General features: G+C 43.8%; 1 protein-coding gene across 1 annotated transcript in view; it reads right to left on the bottom strand.

The window, feature by feature from the left end:
- RHCE (Rh blood group CcEe antigens) overlaps positions 1–26,537 on the bottom strand; it is a 194,833-nt gene that overhangs the window by 113,045 nt on the left and 55,251 nt on the right. The window contains exon 2 of the mRNA XM_069223925.1: positions 2,559–2,745. Coding sequence (XP_069080026.1) covers positions 2,559–2,745 — 187 coding nt within the window. The remainder of the gene's footprint in view (positions 1–2,558; positions 2,746–26,537) is intronic.

The raw sequence follows: 26,537 nt of genomic DNA, 5'->3' as shown, positions 1-26,537 counted from the left end.
TTAACAGTGTGTGTGTGTAGTATATATATAGTACACACATAGATATATATGTATTTTGTTTACCTTTTCACACCCTATGCAAAATCTGAGACACTCTTGCTGGGACTTTAACCTTATTACATCTAGGAAAAGTACTTCCTCTGTACATTATTTATTTGATTTTATTTGGACCTTTGTAGAGTTTAGTAGAATACTGCTTACCACCCAGTGGTAACTTCAAAGTGTTTTTGATAGGTGCATAGGAAGAGGGAAGAAGCATTTAGATTTCAGGATTTAGGGCAGCCAAACAGTAAATGAAGGTATAGTAGCTTATAGTATGTTTTCTCATCTGAGAGATCAAATTATGGATCGTAAAATCCTTTCTAGGCTGCAGAAGTGATGGACAGGCCAGTCTTAGGCATCTGATCAGACAGTCAGATTAAGGCATGGTGACTTACAATATTTAAACTACGGTAGGCAGTATTTTCTTGCCTATAATGCTTGGCTGCATCGCCATTCTCCCTATACCATGGCCTTATAGCCCTTCGTAGCAGGCTATACCGGCCATTAAAGGCTCGCTCTAGCGTTAAAGGACTGAGCCGAAGGCGAGGGCCTTTAACAAGGGAGCGGAACTTTAATGGCCAGTATAGCCTAGCTACGAAAGGCTATATGGCTATTAGAACATTCTGCCATTACAGGGCAGAAGGTTCTAATAAAACAAAGTCCTCACAGAGCCAGAGGGGATTAAAATCCCCTTGGGCTCCATGAGGCCTTTGTTCACAGATATTGCTGTGAACAAAGAACATTTGAATGTTGATGCTCCGAGCTTTTACCAGCCAGTAGAAGCCCAGAGCATTCTTTTGTCTTCAATGGAACTCCGAATGTTCCAATGTTCTAATACGTATTTAATCCTTTGTCTCTTGATTCTTTTGATGAGTCAGTCAGTCTTCATGATGAACATATGCAGAATAAGTACTTTATAAATAGGTTGATATTTGTTATAAACCTGTAGGGACCCTACAAGTCGGGGTTCCAGGTTGTGGATTAATGAAAGCAAGGGTTAATTACCACTGCTGGTAATTTCCCCATACCCCCAACATCCCCACACACATTGTGTGAGGAAAAACATGGGGAAATTATCTGGCAGGTAATGGTTGGAGAATATGCGAAATGTGACTGAAACAGGACACCATATGTTATCCCTCATTCCTACCCGCAGAACTCCGAGCAGGTGGTAATTACCACAGCTGGTAAAAACCTAACCCTGGCTAATGATTTACGGGGTGCTGTAATTTCTATTTTCCACAGAAAACACACTCAGGGTCATAGTAGATGCTTTTATAAGTCACCACCAAAAAAGTTTATATGACAGAATGAGTAGAAGCATGCAGATAAGTTAACTTCCTGATGTGGTTACAGCGGTGTAATAAACATATACGATATATCTCAGATATCCATTTCTATGGGGAAATTAAAAAAGAAAAGGAGTTGAAAAGCTGGTCTCCCTTTAGCAAGCATGGTGACCTCAAGACTCAACACTAAGAAATGTTTACTGTAGTGTGATGCAGTCCTCCTCTCACTGCACACGAGTTGTGAAGTCACATAGATAATATTATAAGGAAATTGGATACAGGTTTTCATATGGGGACTGCAAGCTTCCATGAGTTATAGCGTTATATGGATCAGAAATTTGTGATGTGTTGCTATGCTAACATATCCTACGTAATGAAAACGGTACTCATGACCTGACACTGGATCTCGTTTTTACAGAAGAGCGTTCGAGGTATGAAAAACAAGAAACTTCAGTGTTATATTTGGCATTACGCTGTCTCTTTCCCAGCAAATATACTTATAAATTACCAAGCTTTCCATTATAACATGTCCACTGCAAAGTCTTAAAGCAGCTTCACGTCATCTCCCAAAATCTGAAATTTGATAGATGGGCTTAGAGAGCATGAATATTTCAGGAGAGAATGAATCCAAATATGCTTATGAATTCTGAGAAATGTATTTTGACAGTACTAAATATTTAAAAGGTGTATATTTTTTATTCACACATAACACGTGAAATAAAGAAGCAGTGACAGTGAGATTTCAGTGGTTAGACAACCAAGACTTGCTGCATCCATCAAGCAACTACCATTAACATGCAGGTATAAATACGCTTCTCAAATCCTTGACAAGCATATCTCATATATAACAGGAGTGTCCAAAGTGGGTCAGAGTTCACTCTGGAAGACCAGGATAGGAGCATAAGGTGAATTTAAGTAAGATTAATCTAAATGGCATTAATTTGTATTGTAAGCAATTCTTCTGACAATGCTGACATCGTGTACCTACATTGGGTTCCCATGGTTTAGGAATTAAAGTCAGTGGATGATGTAAACATTTTAGGCCTCAATTTAGCTCAATGTTTCCATTATAGTTTTCTAACTAGCCAGGGTTGAGTCCTGGAGACACCTGGTATTTTCATGAAAGCCTCTCATCTCACTGATAAATATGTCCTCAGAGAGGACTCAAATTTTAATATGCTGTCATATCTAAATCATCCCATCAAATATATCAATAGTTTAACTTACCTCATAAGGTTTATCAACATCATCCAGTTCTGGAATCTGAACAAAAATCCATCCATGATTACAGCCCACTGGACGCCAACTGCAGCGATGAGAAGATTAAACGCAATACCACTAAATCCGTATCGTCTCATAAAGGCAAACAAGAAGCCAAAGCCAAGGAAAATCATAACGTTGATGTCTTGAAATGCTGTAGTTAAATACAGATGATAAACACATAGTTTCTGTCAGTTTTCTTCAGGTTTTATGACATCCATAACAGGCAACAAACACTTCTGGTTTTGTTAACTTTTATTACATTAAAAAAAAATTTGCAAGTGGGTAGTAGGGTGCACAATCTTTCAAATGCCCACACAGTTAGTGATCATGATGTCTGTTGAACTTCAAAAGTCTTTGCCCAAGTACGCAGTTTCTGGTTGATCCAGTAAACTGTATCAAAAGCTGAACGTTTGAGATTTGTAAGTTTACAGACTATCAGCAAGAGGAAATAACCTAATGCCATGTGCACACAATGTGCTCTACTCCATTGGTTAAGATTACCTTTCAACTCAATTCAAATTTCTGTTTTTCGAATGTAGACTAAAGATTCTACAAACATGATGATTTTTGCATTGTGGAAGAAGCTTAAGTTTGGATCAGTTCTAATTTACAACTAAGGTCCCTGCTTAGAATACGAAATATATGATACTAATACACGAACAAAAATCAGAACCTTGATAGGGGGTAGGAGACTCAGCACACAATACAATGTGAACTCGGCTGACCTGTGGAGAACCACATTATTGTATATTTGCTATTTTGTTTGATTGTGTTTGCCAATAAAAAAACTTCAATCGCTTGTATGTTTTAAAGTTTGCTTAGTGAATCTTACTCAATAACAACTTTGTGCTGTTGTGAATAGACTGAAAATGTTTGTACTCTTACTAGTGAATTTAAATGAAAACTTATTTTTCAATTATTTAAGCACACAAAAATCACCTCCACCAGTTTTTGTATGATCTTATGTCAAGATTCTTGCCAAATAAAATTTACTTGTTTGATTGACCTTTTTACCTCCGGGTGAACCAGAAAATATCTGACTGTGCAATAACATCTCAAATCTACTTTCCCAAAAACCTCTTGAACTCAAAATCATAAACTCATTTGTGAATCCTGTGACTCTTGGGGGCATATTTATACTCTGCTTGTGCCGAATTTGCATAAAAAAGTTTGACGCAAATTCAGCGCAAACCTTACACCATATTTATACTTTGAAGTCCGCGAACGCCAAAATTCCGCCGTATGTGTCATTTTCTGGATGCGTGAAACCGCCTTGCGTTAATGACATGCAAGGTAGGCGTTCCCGTCCTAAAAATGACTTAAACATCCGTGCGCCATATTTATCCTACCGCACAAAAATCCCGTACGGCTGAGAGTTGGAGTCGGAAAATGACGCACAGCCCGATTTCCGTAAAAAAATAACACCTGGGTCAGGGCAGGCGTTAAAATGGGGCAAACACACCACTACTTAAGGAAAACACACAGAAGCAACAGCAGAGCTCCAAAATGAAGACATGGAGGTGCTATTCATCCAGCATGCACGAAGACGCAGAGCACAGGACCAACACCAGCAGCTTCCACAACACCAGCAGGGACCCCAAAGGCAACGCAGAAGGCACAAGAGGATATTCAGGACCAGGACAACCCTTCTGGGACTCAGGCAACATGACATCATCCAGAGGTACAGACTCAACTGGCAAGCCATTCAGCAGCTGCTGCGCCACATTGAGCCACAGGTGGCACCCAGCTTGCAGACACCCCACATCATTCCACCAGAGACCAAGCTGCTAGCTGTCCTCCACATGTTGGCAAGTGGCTCGTTTCAAACCACTGGTGCCCTGGTTGCTGGGATCTCACAGCCCTCATTCTCTGCCTTCCTAACCAAAGTATTGGATGCCATCATCTCCCTCACACCCCGCCACATCAGCTTCCCCAACACACAGCAGAAGCAGCAGGAGACCAAACAGGGCTTCTACCAAATCAACGGCTTCCCACAAGTGCTTGGTGCTATTGACTGCACACATGTACAGATTGTGCCACCTGCTGCACCCGAGCATCTATACCGCAACAGGAAGCACACACACTCCATCAATGTGCAGGCCATTATCGATCACCGGGGTTTGATCACCAACATCGTGGCAATGTATCCTGGGAGTGTACATGAGTCATTCATCTTCCGCCACTGCATTATCAATCAACACTTCCAGGATGGACAATATGGCAATGGCCTACTTGTTGGTAAGTACAGAAACCTACTTATATACACACAGCACAGCAATCCTGTAGGACACACAACACATACACCACTACATTGACACGTGGCCAGGAAGACACTGAGGTTGTGACACTGGTAGTCATGTTTGATATCCTGACCCAAAGGGATACACACCTAGGGACTAATGACAGATGCAAATAACAACAGATGCCAGTCCCCAGACACAAGGGAACAATTTAAAACCACACAGTGACAATGACATGGCCTTAACTGCCGGTACAACTTGGAAGATTAATCTTACAATATCACATCAATAACACTCAATCACACACCCTTCCAAACAACATCTACTGTGTAAGGGGTATGCAATGTGTCTCACTGCAGGTATAACACCATGACACACATAGCATGATGATGATGACTCTAATGAATGGGACATGGAATCATTGAGGCTGTACCAACATCTCACATCACTCCTGGTCTGACATTGCCCACTACCAATAAGCAAGTGACTGTGCTAAGAACACATATTGATGTGACAATATTGCAAAGTGCACATTCCTACACATACGGTTTGAGACAATTACACATATACACAACAGATGTACAGGCATATGGACCTTCTGACACTTAAACCATCAACCCCACAACCAAGTTAGCCAGCTTAACTGGACCAGGTTCAGTAGTGTAGGTACATGTTTGAACATGAGTCAACTCGGTGAGGGCAGATAAATAGGTCTGCATAGAACTTGTCACACATGGGATATTTGTGCATTGTCAATTGTCAACACGTCAGTGCTGCCAACTTATGGAGATGTGTAGTACATTGTCACCTGGCCAAATCAAAGGGCCTCACTGATGTTTAACAAATTCTTTTGCATATGTTAAATTGGATGGGATGTCCAGACCATATAGATGCAACCGTGTTACCACCACTGTGGAATTGATTCTGTGTATGGAAGTATCATGTCACCCCCAGTTAAGAGACATGGACACCTCTTTCACATGACATAATGCATGGGAGTACACAATGTACTGCAAGTCTACAAAAATACCACTCACATCTGGTCAATCAGCCAAACACCAGTTCAGATAATGAAACATCACAATGCCGATGGTACATCCTAGAAGCCTAGGATTCCACACAATAACACAAACGCAGATGAGTCACAGACAACACAAGAGAACAACTGCCATGCAAAGTGATAATCATGGTGCAAGCTCCATCAAAACTTTTCACTCATTTTCTCTTTCAGCTGATCAGGGGTATGGGACCCAGCCATGGATCATGACCCCATTTGCAAACCCAAGCACTGCAGCAGAGCGTGCCCATAATGAGGCACATCGGAAAAACGCACCATAGTAGAGAGGACCTTTGGCATCCTGAAGTCAAGTTTCAGGTGCCTCGACATCACCGGAGGCAGCCTCCTATACTCACCTGAAATGGTGTGCAAAATCATTTTGACCTGTGCCATCCTGCACAACATTTGTGTAAGGAGGAACATTCCCCTATATGAACCGGACCCACAAATGCCCGAAGAGGAGGAAGAGGAGGATGTCCATCAACATGAGGGGGATCATCCAAACTCTGCAGCAGGATTGCATCGGAGACAACACATTGCACAACACTTCTTTTAACTCTACCCATCACCACTGTCTTACCACATGTCATTAAACACCTATTCGAATCACTAAATCATGGTCTGGGTAATTATTTATGCATCACGTTATCCCTAGGATTCATAATCAGAGTTTAGCCTCATGGAGCATTGGAAGTATACAGATTAGGATTCTGAAAAATCCACATCACATTTGATGGGTATGAATGTACAGCCAACTTCACACACAGTGTAAATGACATATATCCTGTCCATTTCACATTTGAAGGTCAATATCAGAGTACCACAGCTATGGCACATATACATGTTGGCAATATAGTTCATTGCAGCATATGGCACACAACTAAGACACCATCATTCATAAGGTAAAAAACTGTTTCATACATGAGGCAGTGGATGTGCTATTGCATTGGTAACAGAAATGTATGACCAGAGCCTTGACAGCAGTAAGTGTGAAATCAGCTATCTCTGCAAGGAGTATGTGTGACAAGGAGTCCATGTAAGCTGCAAATGGATAGCACGAGTGCCCCAGGTATGACAAGCATTGCTCACAAGACATGCCCTGCGCAGTCCATCCCAGGTTATAAGTCCTGCCGCTGCCATGTTTTCAGTCTCTCCCCACCCTTCTCTAGGGGGCCCTGGAAATGGACTATTTGTACCCAGATAATCCTTCATCTACACACACCCAGACTCGCATTCTGACTCCAGTGTGCTTCCCTCTTTAGTATGGCATGCCATAGTCATAGTTCATCTGTCTGCATGGACTTCAGGTACGATAATGCACTGCCTGGTAGTCTGTAGGACCTGTAATCACCTGTCCATTGCTTCCCATGTGAAAGGTACTGTTGGCCCTTTCAACTTGATTCTCACCTACAGGACTTGTGAGAGACTGAAGATGCACACACCTGTGAGCACTTCCATGCAGACCAGCCATTTGAAACTGCACTGCCCTTGCTGCTGCCTGGAATGGCTTAGAAGCTGTCATTATATATATATCCTTGCTATGCATTGCCGTATAAATCACTTGGGTAACACAGGCTTTGGGTGATTGTGTAACGTTGCAGCCCAGGGGACAAATACAGTTTTCCTTTTCCACAGTGTTGTTCCATCTTCTCCCAGTCTCAGTCTGCTCACTGTGTATTTGCCTTGTTCATGTTAGTTCCAGACAGAGCCTCCATCCTGTTAGCCTGTCTTTGTGTTACCATAAAGGTTCCCTGTGGCTACATTTGTCTCATAGTTGCTTTCCATGCCCTCACTTTCCTCCTGGGGTATTGTGTCTGGTAGGTCTACAATGAATACTCAAATAGATTGTATAGCGTAATCAGTTTACTTATCATATCATGGTCTGGGACATGTCTTCAAATAGCCTAATCACGGCCCATCCCTTGTCTGGGTTTCATGTGTGCATGAGTGACAAACATTGACAGTGTACCATGGCTGTATGCATGGATTGGGTATGGTGCCTCCAGCACAATAAACAACGTTTGTTAATTTGCATGAAAGGACAAAACATGTTTGTGCCCTGACAGTCCACACACAGATTCACATCGGCCCCAACCTATTGATGGGGCTTTTGTAGTGGCTAGCTGTGAGATTAATCTGCACAGAGGCACTGATGTTTCCGGCTGCAGAGGGAATTTTAGAGGCCACCCTGTGTACAAATGTTGTGATGAAACCTGCCGGTTTAAAATTACTGATCCATTAACTTTGTGAGCACACCAAGGTTTCCCTGTTGTGAGTCTCATAAACCTTCGGCAGTGCCATACCTGGACTATCCCCATGTGTGTTTTCAATTCCTCTTTGGCTTTCGTTCAATTCTGCTTTGAAGGATACTCTGTTAATGCAGGGAATGGCGCCTCAGACTCATGACTAGACTTGCACGTAACTGTGACAATATGGACCCCAATAATGACACAGGGTACACATGGCCACACACTTGAACTGGACACCTTTGTGCAATTAACCACTGGAAATATGTGAACACATGCTGCTTGGTCTGCTGGTCCTCCACTGCCACAAGAGAAACATAGGTCATTTATATGACTCAAACTGTGGAGTGGCATTACATTTTTGGATTGGTTTTGGGATCCTGTGTCACAAACACTGTACATACATAGCATTTTCAAATGCCTGACTCATAGGTAGTATACAAACAAGTGACCAGGAAGAGGTATCCAACATTCCAATACATGTGATGGCTTAGTCTTGTAACTTTACCATTATCAACCGTCCTCTATCTATCCTGTGCATAGTTTGTCATGAGAGATGCTTTTGTCCCAAAAGTAAGGGAAGTTCACACAGCATTTGTTGCTACATGTATGACAAACACATTTCCTGACTCATTTCTACACTGAATAGCATCTGATGGTTATCCACATTTTCAACACATGCATACAAGCACATTTATGAAAACACGTCTTGTGATGTTCACACAGAGGGCCAACTAAAATTGCCAATTCACAGACATTGACACAAAGGCAATGAGTTAATGTATTAAGTTGCATAGCCTTGCTATCCTCTATTGACGCACAACCTGCTCATACTGGGTAATACCAATTTGTATTCCAAAAGTTTGGGTATCTGTTGCGTCAGTGAAGAGTGCTAATCCGGAACAACAACTAGAGGATCATGGTCCACAGTAGTGTGATCTGCCACATGTGCCCAAACACTGGAATGCACAATGCAGGTGCAAACAGCCTATCTCTGTATAGTTACAGATGCCATGTACTATAAAAATGTGCGAAATGACCCAAACCCAGTAAAAGACATAAATTTTGACACATACGTGTCAAAAAAGACGCATATGCATCAAAAATCGCTGCATATGCGTAGAAAAATGACGCTCACAGCCATGATACATCCATTGGCCCTGAGCGGTAATTCCTACACTGTACCCCATGAAATTGGTTGCCAATGTTAAATATTTGGAACTATGGATGCGGGGTCATTTTTAAGCATGTGCGTCAAAACAAATTGACGCACAGACTGTAAGCGTCATAATATTTTGACGCATCATAATAACGCACCGCATTTGAGGCAGGAAGTGATGTAATAGGATATTCTGTTTACAGAACTGGTACAGTGGGTGTACTTTCACTTTCACTTTGCAGTCTGTGATTTTTCTAGACAGTGTGGATGTGCTTAGAGTTTTGTCTGTCCCAATTGTGCTTTTGTCTCCTGTGTGCCATCCAATGTGTCATCTGTGTTATTTGTAATTGTCTCAGTTGTTCATTGTAATAGTGTCTTGGTTGGGCTGTTTTAGGGTTACTTTTATTTCATTTTCCTCCCTCCTTTCCCTTAATTATCCTCTGTACCCTTTAATTTTCATATTATTTCTGTCATGTTGGATAGGCCACGTCTGGGGAGAATGGGTGAGGAGGGGCTGGGGGGATTCATTTGGCTGGTGTGCCACTTCCTCCCCTTGATGATCGAAGCAGGTGGCAGGGTGATACAGGGGTATCACACACACAGAGGCGAGGAGGCTCCGGTGATCAAAGGTGTTGCACCATCCGTGTCACATCTTCAACACACCGCGCAACGACCACCAACTAAAGCACCGCTGGGCTGACCTTGTTTCCAGAGAACAAGACCTGCTGGACCACCTGGGTATTGTGATTGGTGGCTCTGTTGGTGAGTACAATTCAGAGTAATGTGCACATTTAAATGCTCTGTAGTGACAGTAGCAGATTTGTTGACATGCTGCAGGCAATGTTTTTGGACATGTGAAATGCTAGTTAAACATACAGTGGCCCTGAGTTATACAATAATTGCTACACACATACCGTCATTTGTTGATGTAACAGCTGCACTAACTTACAAAACACAACTGGATCTTGTAAATTAGTGCTGCCTTCACGTCAATAGATGATGCTAATGCGGCTCTAACATATGTTTAATCCATGGTCTGTGAGCGTACTAGGAAAGAGATGTTTTTCACCATCTAATTCAAAGAATTAATGTGTTCCCCAATTATTTAGAACAGTGGTTCCCAACCTGTGGTCCGGGGACCCCTGGGGGTCCGCGAAGCCTGCTGAGGAGGTCCGCGAGAGCCAGGAAAATTAAAAAATATTGACAAATTAGGTCCCCAGCCAGTAATGACTTAGGAGGGGACCCCTGGATTCCCATGATGATTCAGTAGGGGTCCCTGGGTTCCATTAATGTTAAAGTGGGGGTCCACAGAAATCAAAAGGTTGGGAACCACTGATTTAGAATACATGTCTGAACTGTAATCTGGCCCATACGTATCAATTTCTTTCTAACCTCAGGTAATATCTTAGGCTGATAGTTTGACTTGGTTGTGGCGCAATTAAATTAGGAATGGATGCCAAAGTACTGCACACAGGTTAATTTCTAAATGTTTGGTGCTACTTTCCATAGCTGTAGCATATAACATGAAGCAAATGATACAAATTGAGGGATAACAACTATCCCTGTACCTGTGTGTTTTAAATTGGTCTTAGGCACAATAGCTGGATCAGAGCTAATGCATTTCCCATCTGTGTTACCCTATAGCCATGCACGTCTCATAAGTTATGGGGTCATCATGGAATACCTGACATTGAGGAATGCAGGGTCACAATGTATTACATGCATGATGTCGTGCAAGGGACCCCTGACCAATTCCATTATACATGTAAAGTTCCCTAATACTTTGCTAGTTTCGTTTGGTACACCCCTGCTGATCTAGTGCAGCATATGTACAATCATTAACTTCCCAGTATGGAGGCTATCACAGATATGGGTGTATGCTAAGATCAGAAGATCAGCATTCCTGTGACTGCTGCCATTCCGAAGGTACATACAAATTGAGCCTACATCATCATGATTGACACAGTGGTACATTTGCTAAACCATGTTTTAATAATGTGACAGTGTCAGTTTGCTGTATACCCGCTGATCTCCCAACTTGGCAAATGTAAGATGATGAATGTGGCTAACTGTGATTTCCAAAACAAACCCATTATGGGTACACAGGGCAATGAGTGACACATTTCAGGTGCAATGACTACACCTGTGCCCATGCATTCTGTCATGGATGACCACAATATACACTGTCAGCATATATTTCATTGTTGTGTTAAAATATAAAAAATGGCCAATCCATGTCTTGCCTCAAATTGTCACCAAGTAACGCACAGGATCCCTGCCATTATGGTGTCATAGGGGGCATATGTGGCTCAGGGTACACTGTTTATGTACCATATTTAACCTACAAACAACACAGGCCCTACATGTAAGGGACCATAGAAAGCATAATAAATCATGACCTTCAATCAACCCACATGAGCATCACACAGTAACTGATTGTCCCTTGATGCACAAGCCACAATACCTGAGTTACTGGTATTGCAGTGCTCCAGGAATGTGGCTTTACATGTCTCTCATTATTACAAGTGATGAGAGGAGTACACTCCATAAATGAGTATGCAACCAATTGATGGAGAATGTTTGTCACCACATGATAGTTAGGGCCACTGCATGTGTGCAGATGTGTGTGTATCACTCACTGGAGTGAAAGGCTGGACTTTCAGATATAGGCGGTCATTCTGACCGCGGCGGTCGGCGGTCGCCGCCCACCAAGCGGTTCCCGCCGAAAGACCGCAGCGGCCATTCCGGCTTTCCCGCTGGGCCGGCGGGCGACCGCCAGAAGACCGCCGGCCGGCCCAGCAGGACAGCCCCTTCAACAATGAAGCCGGCTCGGAATGGAGCCGGCGGAGTTGAAGAGGTGCGACGGGTGCAGTGGCACCCGTCGTGATTTTCACTGTCTGCTAAGCAGACAGTGAAAATCTTTGTGGGGCCCTGTTAGGGGGCACCTGCACTGCCCATGCCAGTGGCATGGGCAGTGCAGGGGCCCCCAGGGGCCCCACGGCACCCGTTCCCACCATCCTAGTTCTGGCGGTGGACACCGCCAGAAACAGGCTGGCGGGAAGGCGGTCGGAATCCCCATGGCGGTGCTGCAAGCAGCGCCGCCATGGCGGATTCCCTGGGCCAGCGGGAAACCGGCGGGAAACCGCCAGCTCCCCTTTTCTGACCGCGGCTTTACCGCCGCGGTCAGAATCACCAAGGAAGCACCGCCAGCCTGTTGGCGGTGCTTCCGCCGCCCTCCGCCATGGCGGTCATGGACCGCCAAGGTCAGAATGACCCCCATAATGTCACACACAGTAATTTTATTTGAAAGTGTTGTACAGTGCACAGAAATTGAGCACATTTCACCCTTTCATGCTTTACAGATGGACCTGCCCCTTACACAATTGGCGAAGTGGCTCGATTTGCGGACCCAGACATATCCAGTAAGTGTTGATATTTCTGTTCTGTGTTGTGTTTGAAGCAGTTGTGTGACTGACTCCTGTGTGTTGGACACATAGCAAGGTATGATGTGCTGGCACATGATCTGATATGCAACTTGACTGGAGTTTCACTTTTTTTTCCATATTTGAGTTGGACAATCAGTAGCGTATAGTCATTTGTATTTGAAATTTTAATATGGAAAAATTTGCAGAGGCCCATATTCATGATTTAGTCTGCAAGTCAGACCCTGAATCTCACAGAATAGGGATGCCAAAGTCTTACCCACAGACTTGAGCCTCCCTGTTCACTAATGAACATGTTCGACTGTATGTTTGACTTCCTAGCAGCATGTAGCTCCACATGTTGTGCTACGTGTGTGTGGCACGTGAGTACAATGTCATAGGTGTGCATGCAGCTCATGCCCAGATGTGTGCTTGCATCTATCTGCTTGTTGTAGGACAGGTATGAGTGGTATCAAGTGAAGTTGGCAATTGTCTGCAATTACAAACATAAATGTAGATGGGATTGTCCAATGTTTGTGTCTATCCTAGTTGGACAGCCTCCTTCCCTGTCGTGGACTGCCTAAACCCATGTACAGCTGTCCAAAGCTTCCTGGGTGTACTTGATGTTTGAAAGCATGTGTTGCTTGTCCATCCCCCCCCGAGGCACAGGCTTAGGGTTATGAAATGTGTACCTAGGTGTGATGATCCAAGTTAAGTACACAGACATGTAAATCTGTAAATCCCTTGTCCAAACCTAGGATACCCACCACTCTTGATTAGCAACTGAATACCATCCTGGCAATTCCATTTACAAATCACAGATCTTGTGGCCCTTGATTGTCATCCAGAAGACAGTCATTAGTTGGCCTGTCTCATGTGGAGGACCTGCAGCATTCTTTACGTGAACAATGGCTGAACAATGATGCTTACATCATTTAAGTTGGTACACATCTTTTAGAGCATTGCTGTGCTGTTAGATAGGACATGTGTAGGCTGCATTTGCATGTACTTCCTCAGGGAAAATCTGTGATCTGTATGGCGATATGGCCTGTTTCAGCTACATTAGATATATTGTCTGATTCTCATCAGTAGCTGTATCACACAATGAAGTACCTAATGTTTGGCTTTTTCTTTTTTAACAGCTGCCAATATGGATGGCAGCCAGATATGTGAATTTCAGCGGCGGGCAATGCCTTACCGCCACATTCTGGATGTGGAGTCTGGGTTCCGCCACATGGCACAGCGTTATCGCCATGAAAGAGCCTCAGGGGTGTGGAGGGCATTTGCCCCAGGGGGCCCTTCTATGTCTACAACAGCTGCCACCACCAGCACCACCACTACAACCCAGGTGGCACCAAGGATGACAGCCACCACTGCATGGCCATCGACTTCCTCAGCTCCAGGACCACGGACAGCAGCACCTGCACCTCCCCCTCCAAGCATGGCACTACCAAGTGGACAACCCTCAACAACTGGCACTCAGACCACCCCTGCTGCAGTCATTGACACTGGTGATTTATGTTGCACAGACTGGACAGGCTGCAGCAGGAGCTGTCACAAATAAATAAGAGGGTGCATGCCATTAAGAAGACCCTGCGGAGGGCAAACTTGTGAATCTGATACCCTCACCCATGATTCCCTCCCCTCCCTCCTCTTTCCTGGTTCTTTTAATTAGTGGGTTTAGAGGGCTTAGTGTTAGGTTAGAATAGGCTGTTAGTTTAGTTATTAGTAGTGGGTTGGGGATGTGGGTTTGATATTTTTACATTTTTTTATGTGTGTAGGTGGGTGGGTGGGGAATGATGTTGGGTTTTTGTGAATTAAATAAAAAAACTAAAAATAAAATAAAAATATATTTAAAAAAAAAAATACAAAAAAATATATATGTGTTTAGTATAAGATAGTATGTGTTTAGGTTAGTATATGTTGTCCTCCATGTGTCCCGTCATATAAGAGGGGTGGGGGTTGATGTTTAGAGTGTTTAGTTAAATGTGATAAGTAAGTTTAGCTTAGGGTAGTTAGGGCCAGTTGAGGGTAATGTGTAGTTAGGATAGGTTAGGTTAGTTAAGGTGTTTCCCCTAGTTTTAGAATCCTTTTTTACTGTTAAATAAATATTTAGGTACTCCTTTACAGTATGTGTCATATGCTTGGGGATCAGGGCCTTGGTTTGGGTGAACAGTGTCAATTTAGTATTTGCATTTGTGTTCCATCCTGCATCCAAATCTCAATTGAGCTGTCACATTGGCAGCTACACCAAAGCTACTTCTCTATGCATCTGCCATCCATTTCCCCCACCACTCAAGGTTACTATGGATCCCAATGTGTTGTAAAGTTTGGATGTATGTTTTCAATCTGACATACTTTGAGACCAGATTTGGTATTGAGGACACTGGGTTACGTCTGCCTGCAGCCTGATGGTCATGTGAACCCTGATAAAGTGAGTGGTGGTATAATCTCATGTAGTATAGTGTACATTACTCACACCTATCATTTGTTACATTGTACAGCCAGGTTACTTTTTTGTACATACACTCATACACATCCATTGAGTCAAATGTCACATAAGTAAAGATTGTCTGGAAGACAAATTAGAAGATGATATTTTTCTGCTTAGACATCCCTTGAAGAAGAATTATTCTGTCCAACACAGCATTATACTGCATAGTTTCTATTTACCTCTGAATTGACCGGCATTATAGTGCCTAGTTATCAGCCCACATTCTATCAGGGCAGTTGTATTGACATTCTATGGCCATTGACATGAGGCAAACATCACTAATCTCCCTCACGTTTGATGTGTCACATTACACAGAGACAAAGTGGTTGTGTAAGTGCTATTTATTTTAAAGTGCTGTAGTGCTATTTTACATAGTCCAGGATTGTGAGTCCATTAGTGTGACACCTTCCATCGTGATCCTAAACAAGTGCAAAAGGACATGTCATCAGACATGCTGGGGTGAAGTGTCATACAGTGCAGAAGGACATGAATTGCCAATGAGGTAGTGAGAGACAATCACAGGGCATAGTGACAAGGTAAACAGTGGGCTGGAGAACAGTGCTTGTGAGCAGCTGTTGCAAGACTGGCATGTTACAAAGCACAGGACCTTAGTTATAAATGGCCATGTGGCAGGGACTTGTGCTACCGGGTACTCTTACGGGTGAAGGTGATCTGTTCCACGTCTTCATCTTCTGATGTGTGTGTTGTCTCCTCTGCCATTGGTGGTGGTGGGTTTGAAGGGGCAACACACACTTCAGTGCTTGAAGACGTGGAGTCAGAAATCCCAGTAGCTGCCAACTGTGGGGCTATTAAGGGCATTACTGCAGCAAGGAGGAGCTGCGGATTCTTAAGGATAGCAGCTACATCACTGTGGTAGGCAGCTAGGTCGGCCCGGAGGGGGTCAATATTGCATTAGTGCACACGTTGAAAGGTTTGTTGTTGGAGGTGTTGTGTCAACTCTCTTACTGCTGTGCTGATTTCCTTCACACTTTGTTGAAGTTCTTGCAAGATTGATGTTCGCCCTTGCATGGCTGCTGCCTGTTCTGCAGTTGACATCATGCACGAATGCACCCCCTCTAGGCTGGCTGACATGTTTTGCATCCCCACCAGCACCTCCTTGGCCAGCTCCCGCTGTACTCCAACTACAGTCCTCTCAAAGCTGGTGCCAGTGTTGTCAGAGTCCTCAGCTGGGTTGGAGCTGGCAGGTCGTATTGGGGTGGTGGGTGGGTCCTCTGTGATGGCTGCTGTATCTGTGCTCCTCCTTGAGAGTGAAGGTGGGGTCTGGAGGGTTTCAAGGACATCTTGGAGGGTCTGCTGGCTGATGTTTGTCAGATCGTCATTCAGGTCATCAGGGAATTCCAGGACAGGCATGTCCCCAGGAGAACCATCATCCTCTGCAATGAGATATTGTACAATTAGTGTGTCTGTGTTGTGGCATTTGTAATGTGACGTGCCTGACTTCCTATTAGTTGCACATTGTGATATTGGTTCCTGTTCATTGTTCCTGTCATTAATATTAGAATTCTTCCAGGTCTATGCCCCACCTGCATGTCACATGTGGTGTGGGCAGTTTGGAGCAATGTCAGCGTCACATCCTCTAGGTGTAGGTTCTGCCCAAATTGTATGTTGCCACCTTCTTGTCCTACTCAACCCTCCGTCTACTTTCATTCTCATGTTGTGGCCTTGCTCTGGCTGTGGGTGTTCTGATGGCACTTGCACCACACTTAACAATGTGGAACTGCCCCAATATCAGAGATTTCACATCCAGCTATATGTTGCTGAGACCTAGCATATACTATGTATAGCATTGGCATGGCACACTACATATGTCAGCATTGGTAGTGTGTAAGGTTGATGTTGGGGAATGTGTTCTACATTGGATTGCACTGATGGTCCTAGCAGTTTTCCATTTCTTCTTCTGACTGTGCGAGTGTATTTCACTAGCCAGTTACATATGTCCTCCCCCTCAATGCTGTTGTCTGGGCAGTCGAACTGTTGGGATTGTTGCATGGTGGCATTGCAGCTATTGTGATCCAGTCACAGGGCAGACCCTGACATATGCAGCATGGGTATGACATTACTGCTGTGAACCTCATAATGTTTATGACAATGGCTGATGTTTGTAGCGACTATGGACATTCACATTTGACAGGTTTAGCACATTTTTATTGATTACAGGGGATTGATAACGTTGTCATCCTGAACCCTCTAATTTGGGTGTTTTTGATCCATGGGCACATAACTGCCATTAGCTACTTGACCTGCACACACAGCAGAGGTGGTAGTGGCAGCTGTTGTCAATGTTAAAGTCCATTTGTGGATATGGCCCGAGACTGTTAATTGAGCCCTAGTTCATGTAGCAACAATACCAGCTGTCATGTGACAGCAGGCCAGTTTTACGTCATACCCTACCCTCCTGGACTGGCTTTACCTTTCCATCATCCTTGGCATGGGAGCATACCCCAATGCAAATGTTGTTGGTGTAGTGTAGTACTGTGCCCCAGGCTTCCTCTGAACAGCCCATGCCCCCTTGCCGTGCCCCTTTGCCCATTCCACTCCCTGAATATCATGACTTCCATGCATTGTGTAGTAGGTGGGTCCCCCCCCGCTTACAGTGTACAAATGGCCATTTTTGTTCCCCATGCGACTTACCCTGCATCTGTGTTATCTCCTGGTAGTTTGCGCCTTCCTGTCCTTGAATCCCTGTGACGATCTCCTGTGGGATGACAGCTGCCGCCATCTCCTCCATGTGGTTCAGGGCTTCCTGCGGTGCTGGACTCCCACCTCCAGTCTGCAGTGCTGCCTTCCTGTTCCTGGCCATCTTTTCCTTGGTCCTGCGCGTGCAGTCAAGCCAGCGTTTCTTGCACTCGATGACTGTTCTCCGTACTTCTGCCACACGATTTATCTTGTCGACAATTTGTTGCCAAATTGCCTCTCTCCTACCAATTGGCAATTTGGAGGTGACACAAAGTTGGTGCTGGTGTTCCGTCACCTCTTTCACCAGTATTTCCTGCTCCTCTGCACTGAACCAACACTTCCTTTTCTTCTTCTCCCTCTCCTGGGTCTTGTGTGGGTCCTCCTGGCTGGTTCCTGGTCTGATGTCATCTTCCTGGGATCTCTCAAAGCTTCTGGGATCCATTTTGGCTCTCCTTTGCACATTTTGCAGTGTTTGCGCCGCTTTTTGATGCAATTGCGGCAAAAAAAGGCACATATCCGGTTTGCAACATCGTAAACCAGCTCAAAGTCATTTTCGCCGCGTTAGCGTAGATTTTCTTTATGACGTGACGCATTGGTTTGAGTAAAAAAAATGATTCACACCAGTGGTTTGCGCCTCCGTGCGTCAAAGTATAAATTTGACGCCCGAGTGGCGCTAAGAAATGGCGTTAGCTGGCGTTAACATTTTTTACGCAAAACTTAATCGAGCACAGTTTTGCGTCAAAAAGTATAAATATGGCCCTTGATTTCTAAAGTGTTAGAAAATCAAGTTAATCACGGGTACAGCAAGTTTTGAGGTCACTCACTCCAACCTCTATTCAGTAGCACAAAGATGAAAAAAGTCTTTAATAAAATACATTTTAGCATAACATTTCAAACATTGGTTGATGTTGATTATCCTTTCTTAGCTCATGTACAAAATGAAAAAGAAAAAGTGGAACAATCATTTATTGCTACCATACGATTTGAATAAAAAGGGTTTAATTTAATATACATCTGCCCTTGCCGCAAAGCTAGTATTTGATTAAGTAGATATAAGCCAGCTGTGGCTGTGTTAGCATATGCCACCACATACAAGTCTTATATGATGCAATTCTCATATACTTTCACTTTTGATTAAGTAGCACATTGTGTAGCAACGTAAGCCCCTCTTAGTCTCCAACTGTATTGCATATTAATATGTTATCAAGTGCTGAATCATGAAGACACCCGGCGTCATTAAAACTGAATCATTATACTAAGCATTAACACACTCAGTAATGTTTTTTTTGTATTGATGTGTGTACAATTTTACTTTACGCCCCTTTACTTGAGGGTGTCAGTGCACTTTACAGTGTAACCTAATCAGGGAATTAATGGGCTTTAATTACACTGAAGCAGTAGGACAAGAACAGAACAGAAACTAAATAAGGGATTAACATGTAGCAACATGTAAATTGAGGGACAGGATGATAGGGAGTTGGTGAGAGGAGAGGAAGTGGAAACGGGTTGGGTAGAAGAATAGACAGGAAGAACAAAAGGAGGGGGAAGAGTAGGGAAGGAGGCAGAACAATGCTTAAATTGAGCCAGTGATTGCTGGTGCTCAGCACCAGCACTTAATTGCCAACACCAGCACTTATGATAGCTGCCACATGGTGGCACTGTTTGTGAAATTTAAAGATGAGTAGAACCACAGTAGTTTATTTATTCAATATATAGTAAAAACAACAGTAAAAACAACTAATACCTGCCAACCAAGCCATTGTTATAGTTTTGGGGCTTCAAACAGACTGAATTGTCACACTTATAGCAGTGTGGTGGTTAGCACTTGTGTAAGTACTGTCATTGGGAGTGCGGACAGTACCGATGTGTGTTGCAAGCTGCAGTGGTCTCCTGACAAGGGCCCTTTTATTTTTTACAAACTAAGCAAAGAGACAGAAAGCCAGGCAAAGAAAGGTAGCAGAGACGATGAGTGGAGTCTGTGTGAAGCAGAGATCAAATTGCAGGGTAGATTATTTTAGTGTGCCAGTCAGTTTAGATAGCAGTCAAATAAAAAAGATTTTATTTTTCTTGTTGAACCTTGTAAGGTCTTCATGGCATCGCATTTCTGTGGAGTTCCATGGTGATGTGCAATGCCTGAGAATGACTGTGAACAGGTAGGGTGAGCTTCCAGGTTTAGGATTCCAGTCTCAGAATGTCTTTGCTTATTCAATGTTTGTTTCCTCCTAAAATGTTAATGATGGATCTCAAGTAGTTTTGATACGTAGTATGGGGTAATGTGTCATTTTTCGCATGCCCGAGACCACACAAGCCTCTGAATGAGTGACAACCGTGAGAGAGGAGAGTGAAGAATTGAGAAAGTAACATATATTGATAACGGTGGATGCAGCACTACCAAGCGCAGTATTACCTCTTCATTCTAAGTTATGCACCTCACAATGGGGGTAATGTGACAAAATTGCAAGTTTTCTTCTCATTCCAAGCTGCAGCACTCACTATGTGTGCTTTTTTTCCAAACAAATGATACTATATTTTACCTGGCTAAATTTGTGCAAGGAAAAAGTGGGATATTGCTGCACAGGTTGTGATTGTGATTGGAATAAAGAGCATATTCTGCTGCATATTTATGCTGGTAAAAAGGAAAACAAAAATAAACCAAGCCCACTCTACACCCCCATGGCTGCTCAGGTGGTCTGTGACTGTTTAGAAAATGAAATAATATTAGTAGATCAATAAGGTGTATGTACATATAAAAGCAAAATTTGAAGTTTTAAAACACTCTGTACATGTGAAGAATTTGAAGACGGAAACTACAAATTAAATTGATATCCTTATATTGATTCATGGGAGAAGTACAAAGTACAGCAAACAGAATCGATTATGGAAAATTGGTGGCCTCAATCAGAGCAGCACTGATATTCACCAACAAAAAGACAACATGCATTAGGACAACACAGTCAATTTGATATGCTAAAGTCTATTGGATTGCTTCAATTTTCAGAAATAAAACTAAATTTTAAAAATCTTCAGATTTCTCATTAAATTTCGATTAGTGTATATTTCTTACTTGTGAATTAAATAAATTAGTTTGTGTATTTGTTTGCAATATACTTGTTTCCGTATTTTGTGTATTGTTTTTAGGTTCAAATCATAGAATTTGCTTAGGCGCGGCCCTTCGCTTCCAGTAGTTAACAAGTGGGGATCCACAGGAGTATAAAGGTTACGAACCGATGCCTTAAATCATTGACCCATCACTGGCCATTTAGAGAAGACATCTAACATGACTAATGCATACATTGGTGCAGACTTCACCACAGAATAATGACCTGAAATGTCAATACCGATCTTTGCTTTTCCAGAAATTCCACTGACACCAAAGGGGAATCTTTAACTCTTTGAGACATTGTGCATGCAATACAATCTATCATGTTCTATTCCCAACCAAAACTGGCCAGTGATTTATTTGCCCAGTCTTCCTGGTGGTAGAGCTGTATCCCTCCTGTCAGGTCAGAGAGGTATTTCTAACTTCATCAATATGCTAATTACTGCCTCTGGTGGGAAAGGAAGACAGACGTGTTAGTTTAACACTGCCAATCAGGCTTCTTAGGCAGAGAAGAATGCTTTTTATGAATGTATCTTGCAAATTACCAAGGCTAAGGAGTGTGTAATCTGAATTTTTTTGCTGTGTTGTGTCAGGATTTGAAAAGTGTAAGCATAACCCCAAGGGAAAAGAGGAGGTAATGAGGGTGTGGTCGGTGTTAAGAGACACAAGGGAGCTAAATGTGGGTATAAATGGCCACATGTTATGTTAAGTTATTGCAGTTTGTATTCTTACGCCGCGCACAGCAGACAATATTTGTTAAGCTAACTGAGATCTATTCATCCCTGCTCTTTACACACAATAACAGGACTTCCTTCCCCCGGATGCTCAGGAATGACCTGGTGGCACCGCGGATCCTTGGCCGCAGCGTGCGGCCCGCTTGCGGACCTGGGCGGTGAACCTAGAACCATAAGCAACTTGGGCAGGGTAATCTTATCACTTTGAACTAACGCTTTTTGGCACCCCCCATGCTCCATATGGACTGTTCTCTCATGCCGACAATAGCCGCAATTTTTTTAATTTTTTCAGTATTTTTGTTGATGTTATATATTGTTTTAGAGTGCATTTGTTTCTCCTTTGGTTATTGGTTTTGTCACACGCTACTCAATCGCAAATATAATCGCAAATGCTTATCCCGCATATACCACATCAATAGGTTTACATTTAACAATACTGGGAACGCTGCCTGGTTAGCCTGGGAGGGTAACCGATGCAATATTTCCATAATGGGACCGGGAGACAAACAGCTCTCCGGTTCAGTTATATTTACAAATGCATTATGGCTTTTCAAACACAATGGGGAATCTTGAAATATAAGATACTCACACGGAACATTAAAGGTATGGCAGCACCGAAAAAGCGGCAAAGGATTCATACATTTCTTAAAAGACAACAAGTACACATTGCCCTGCTACAAGAGACACACCTCTCTAAATCCACGTTAGAAAACACACGCTTAAAATGGAAAGGACAATTACACGGCACCACTTCCTCTTCCTTTGCTCGCGGTGTGGCGATTTGGATTGCCCCTGGGGTCCCATTTACTACATCTCACACACAATGCGACCAGCAGGTAGATATGTGATACTAGAAGTCGTCCTTGACGGATCCCCATTAGTGCTGGTAGCGCTATATTCTCCTAACTCTAGTCAAAGCGATTTCCTGAATACGCTTACCACTGGCAGTCTTAGCGACCCCACATTAGAGTGCATTTGGGGGGGCGACTTTAATAGCGTTCTAGATACTCAAATAGACCGCTCGTTCCCCCCTCTAGTTGCGGCCCCATCCAACCGTGCCTCACAAGCTTTAGCAAAATGGGCCTCTCACAATTATTTAAGAGACATCTGGAGGATGGGTCACCCCACCCACAGCGAATATTCTTATTACTCCACAGTACATAAATTACACACCAGAATAGATATGATCTTTGTGTCCGCAACCGTAATCCAGAAAATGTGCAGTACCGAATATCTGGCACGCACTATATCAGATCATAACCCACTATGCGCAATAATGGCCTGGGGCCACATGCATACTCGCATACCAACATGGCGACTGCAGCCAGAAACTCTCTTAGATCCCCCCTTCCAAGCAGAAATGTCCAAACAATTGGCTGAATACTTCTCACTAAATAAAAACACAACTGTATCTCGCGCTACAGAATGGGACGCCCACAAGGCGGTGATACGTGGCCACTGCCTCGCAGCCACAGGGGGAGTAAAGAAGATACTCACTATAGAATTACAAGATCTGGAGATTAAGCTCCGCAAAGCGGAGATTGAGGTTTCCAGAGGTGAGGCCACACTAGTAGGACTGAACTCGCTTAGAGCTGCCCACAGAGAAGCAGACACTAGACTGTGTAAACATGACTACAGACACTACATGACACGACAACACGCTGAGGGGGATAGATCAGGTAGACTACTGGCGTGGCTGACCCGCCAATCCTCGCAATCATCACCTATTGGCGCAATACGCTTAAGCTCCGGCGTCATTGTCAACACTCAATCTGAAATCGACGCCTTCTCTACATACTATCGTGCTCTATATACACCTCCTCCCCCCCCATCGGAGCAGCAACTAACTGACATATTAACATTTGTCTCTCACAACCAACATATTATTGACAATGTCACCGCCTTGGACGGTCCCATTACAATAGAAGAATTGCGCACAGCACTAACGCAGATGGCACGCGGCAAAACCCCTGGTTCAGATGGCCTGCCGGTAGAGTACTTTAACTCCCACGCTACACATCTTCTGCAGCCACTCATAGAAGTATTTAATGAGGCGCGTAATAAATTACTATTACCAGAATCCATGCACGAAGCTCTAATAGTCGTTCTCCCGAAAGCAGGCCGCGACCCTCTAGACGTTAAATCATACAGGCCACTCTCTCTTCTCAACACAGACTGTAAACTATTGGGGAAAATATTGGCAAATAGGTTACTTCCCCATCTAGAAAGTTTAATACACTCGGATCAGTCTGGCTTTATCCCTGGGAGAAGCACCTTTTTAAACATCAGAAGCCTGCTCCACATAATGCATAATAACACAGAACCAAAAGCTGTAGCCCTTTCCCTAGACATTGAAAAAGCGTTTGATACGTTGAGCTGGGATTACCTTCTACGTACACTTAAAGCGTTTGGATTTGGCCCCGGTTTCCTCCGATGGATCAAAACGCTCTACTCTAAACCCACAGCTCGAGTCAAAAATGGTCGTGCTATCTCTGAGGCGTTCCCCATAGGCAGAGGTACCAGACAGGGTTGCCCATTATCCCCTTTATTATTCGCTATAGCCATGGAACCACTAGCAATTAAACTACGCAGCTACGCACACCTATGGGGCATCCCCGAATTCAACACACACCATATTATATCCTTATACGCAGACGACGCCCTGATATACCTGCGTAATCACTCCGTCTCCATGGCTGGGGTGATATCAATGCTTGACTCCTTTGCCCTGGCTTCCGGTCTACGCGTCAATTGGTCCAAATCAAGTACTTTTCCTCTCACCCCCATTCCAACAGACCTTCACATGACATTACCGCAATATCAACTCCCATGGTCACACACTACCTTTAAGTATCTCGGGATACAAATTTATCACTCCATTGCTGACCTGAAAGAAGGTAATATCGATAGGGCACTCAGCTCTAATCGCAGCTCAATGTCGTTCTGGGGCTCGCTCCCCTTATCTCCCATGGGTCGAGTAGCGATAGCTAAAATGCTCATCATCCCAAGGTTTTTATATTTTTTTACTGCCCTTCCGCTATGTTTACCACGGTCGTTTTTTAACAAATTGCACTGATTATTAACCGACTTACTCTGGGGCAGGGACAGACGCAGGGTAGCGTTAGCTACAACACAATATCCGCAAGAGGCAGGCGGGCTGGGCATGCCCAACTTCGAGAGATATTACAGAGCTTCTCAGCTGATGTGGGTATCTACATGGCTCAAAGAAACCCCCTCCCCCGAATATATAATGCTGCAGGCATATCTGGCCCCCAAACGTTACTGTCCTCACTGTTATCTGGTCCTAACCGCTTACCCTCAAAACTTATATTATTAGATGCAGCTAGTTTCTGCTGGCGTAGATACATTCAAAGTAAGACCCCTTCACCTCCTTACTCCCCTCTGATACCACTGTTCCAGTTGCCGAGCACCCAAATACTATCATTAAACCACGATACGTGGGACATAAGTACCCTAAACGCAGGCGACTACTACTTTAGCTCTAAAATGCGCACCTTCGCGGACCTAGTGGCTGCTGGGGTTATGCACACAGGAGCCTTTCTGACGTACAACGCCATCAAACGGCTACTTAACAACCTCTGGGGATCTGGCAACAATGAACCACCCGAATCCCAACTACTCACCGTTATTCTTACCATGGGTAGCACAAAAGGCATCATAACTAAACTATATAAAGTACTGCTTGCTGAGGTCTGCTCTACGTTATCGTTCGCTAAAGCAAGCTGGGACTCTGCCCTCCCCGCACCATTACCACAAAAAACTTGGGCTGCGGCTCTCACAATGATTAAGTCAATATCCAGCAACCCCCGTTTGCGTTACACCCAATTCAATTATATTCACCACTCATATTTATCTCCGGCCCGCATTCAAAGAATATACCCGAGCGCAAACCTGACATGCCCTCGATGTGCTACTCCGGCAGCAGATTTCTACCACATGGTCTGAAGCTGTCACCCCATAAACTCGGCTTGGCATCGGGTCACAAATGCTACAGCAGACATTTCATCTCATATTCTGTCACCCACCCCAGACTCTTGTTTACTTGGCATACGACAGCGCGCCAAAGGCGATAAACATCTGCACAGATTTATTGATTTGGCATTTGTTGTCTTTAAATGCCTAATAGCCACACACTGGAAAGCCCCACACGTACCATCTCACTCTGCCTGGCTTCGTGACTTACACAGCCGCTCACAAGCCGAAGCTCAGACATTACGCTTACTGAAATACAAAGGCCTGCTACGGGACGGCCCCGAAGTCTGGGACACTTTTGTAGTAGCGATTGAAAATAGGGATGACACATACCCCCCATAAAAAAATATTTAAAAAAATAAAATAAAAATAACAATGGCAAAGGCACTATCCTTCTGTTTAATAATTACAGCATGTTATCCTCAGCTGCCCCATCTTCAACCATTCTGTACATTAACCTCCTCATACCCCCTCCTAACGTAATGAGGTGGCATTTTCGGATGCGTATGCTGGGGCCATGCCCTCATGCACCTCAAGCCTTGTTTTGTTTATCCCTGAAGCGGCTCCATGCCCTATTCTATCCTCACAACCTACATCTCAATTGAGTTGCCCCGACCTCCATGCACAATAATCAGATCTTCTCTTTATCCCTCCCACCTTCCAATTGGTGTATCCAGTATCAGGAATAATATTGGCGGTGTTTAGCTATGACCTCAGTTCATTAGTTGCATAATTTTCAGTGGTGTTCTTGGCACTGTATTGCGCAACTACACTGCAATGACTTATAAATATGTGTAAACA

Source organism: Pleurodeles waltl, chromosome 3_1 (genome assembly GCF_031143425.1).
Source record: "Pleurodeles waltl isolate 20211129_DDA chromosome 3_1, aPleWal1.hap1.20221129, whole genome shotgun sequence".
NCBI lineage: Eukaryota > Metazoa > Chordata > Amphibia > Caudata > Salamandridae > Pleurodeles > Pleurodeles waltl.
The sequence above is the reverse complement of the archived record's forward strand: the minus strand, read 5'-3'. Positions and strand labels throughout refer to the sequence as shown.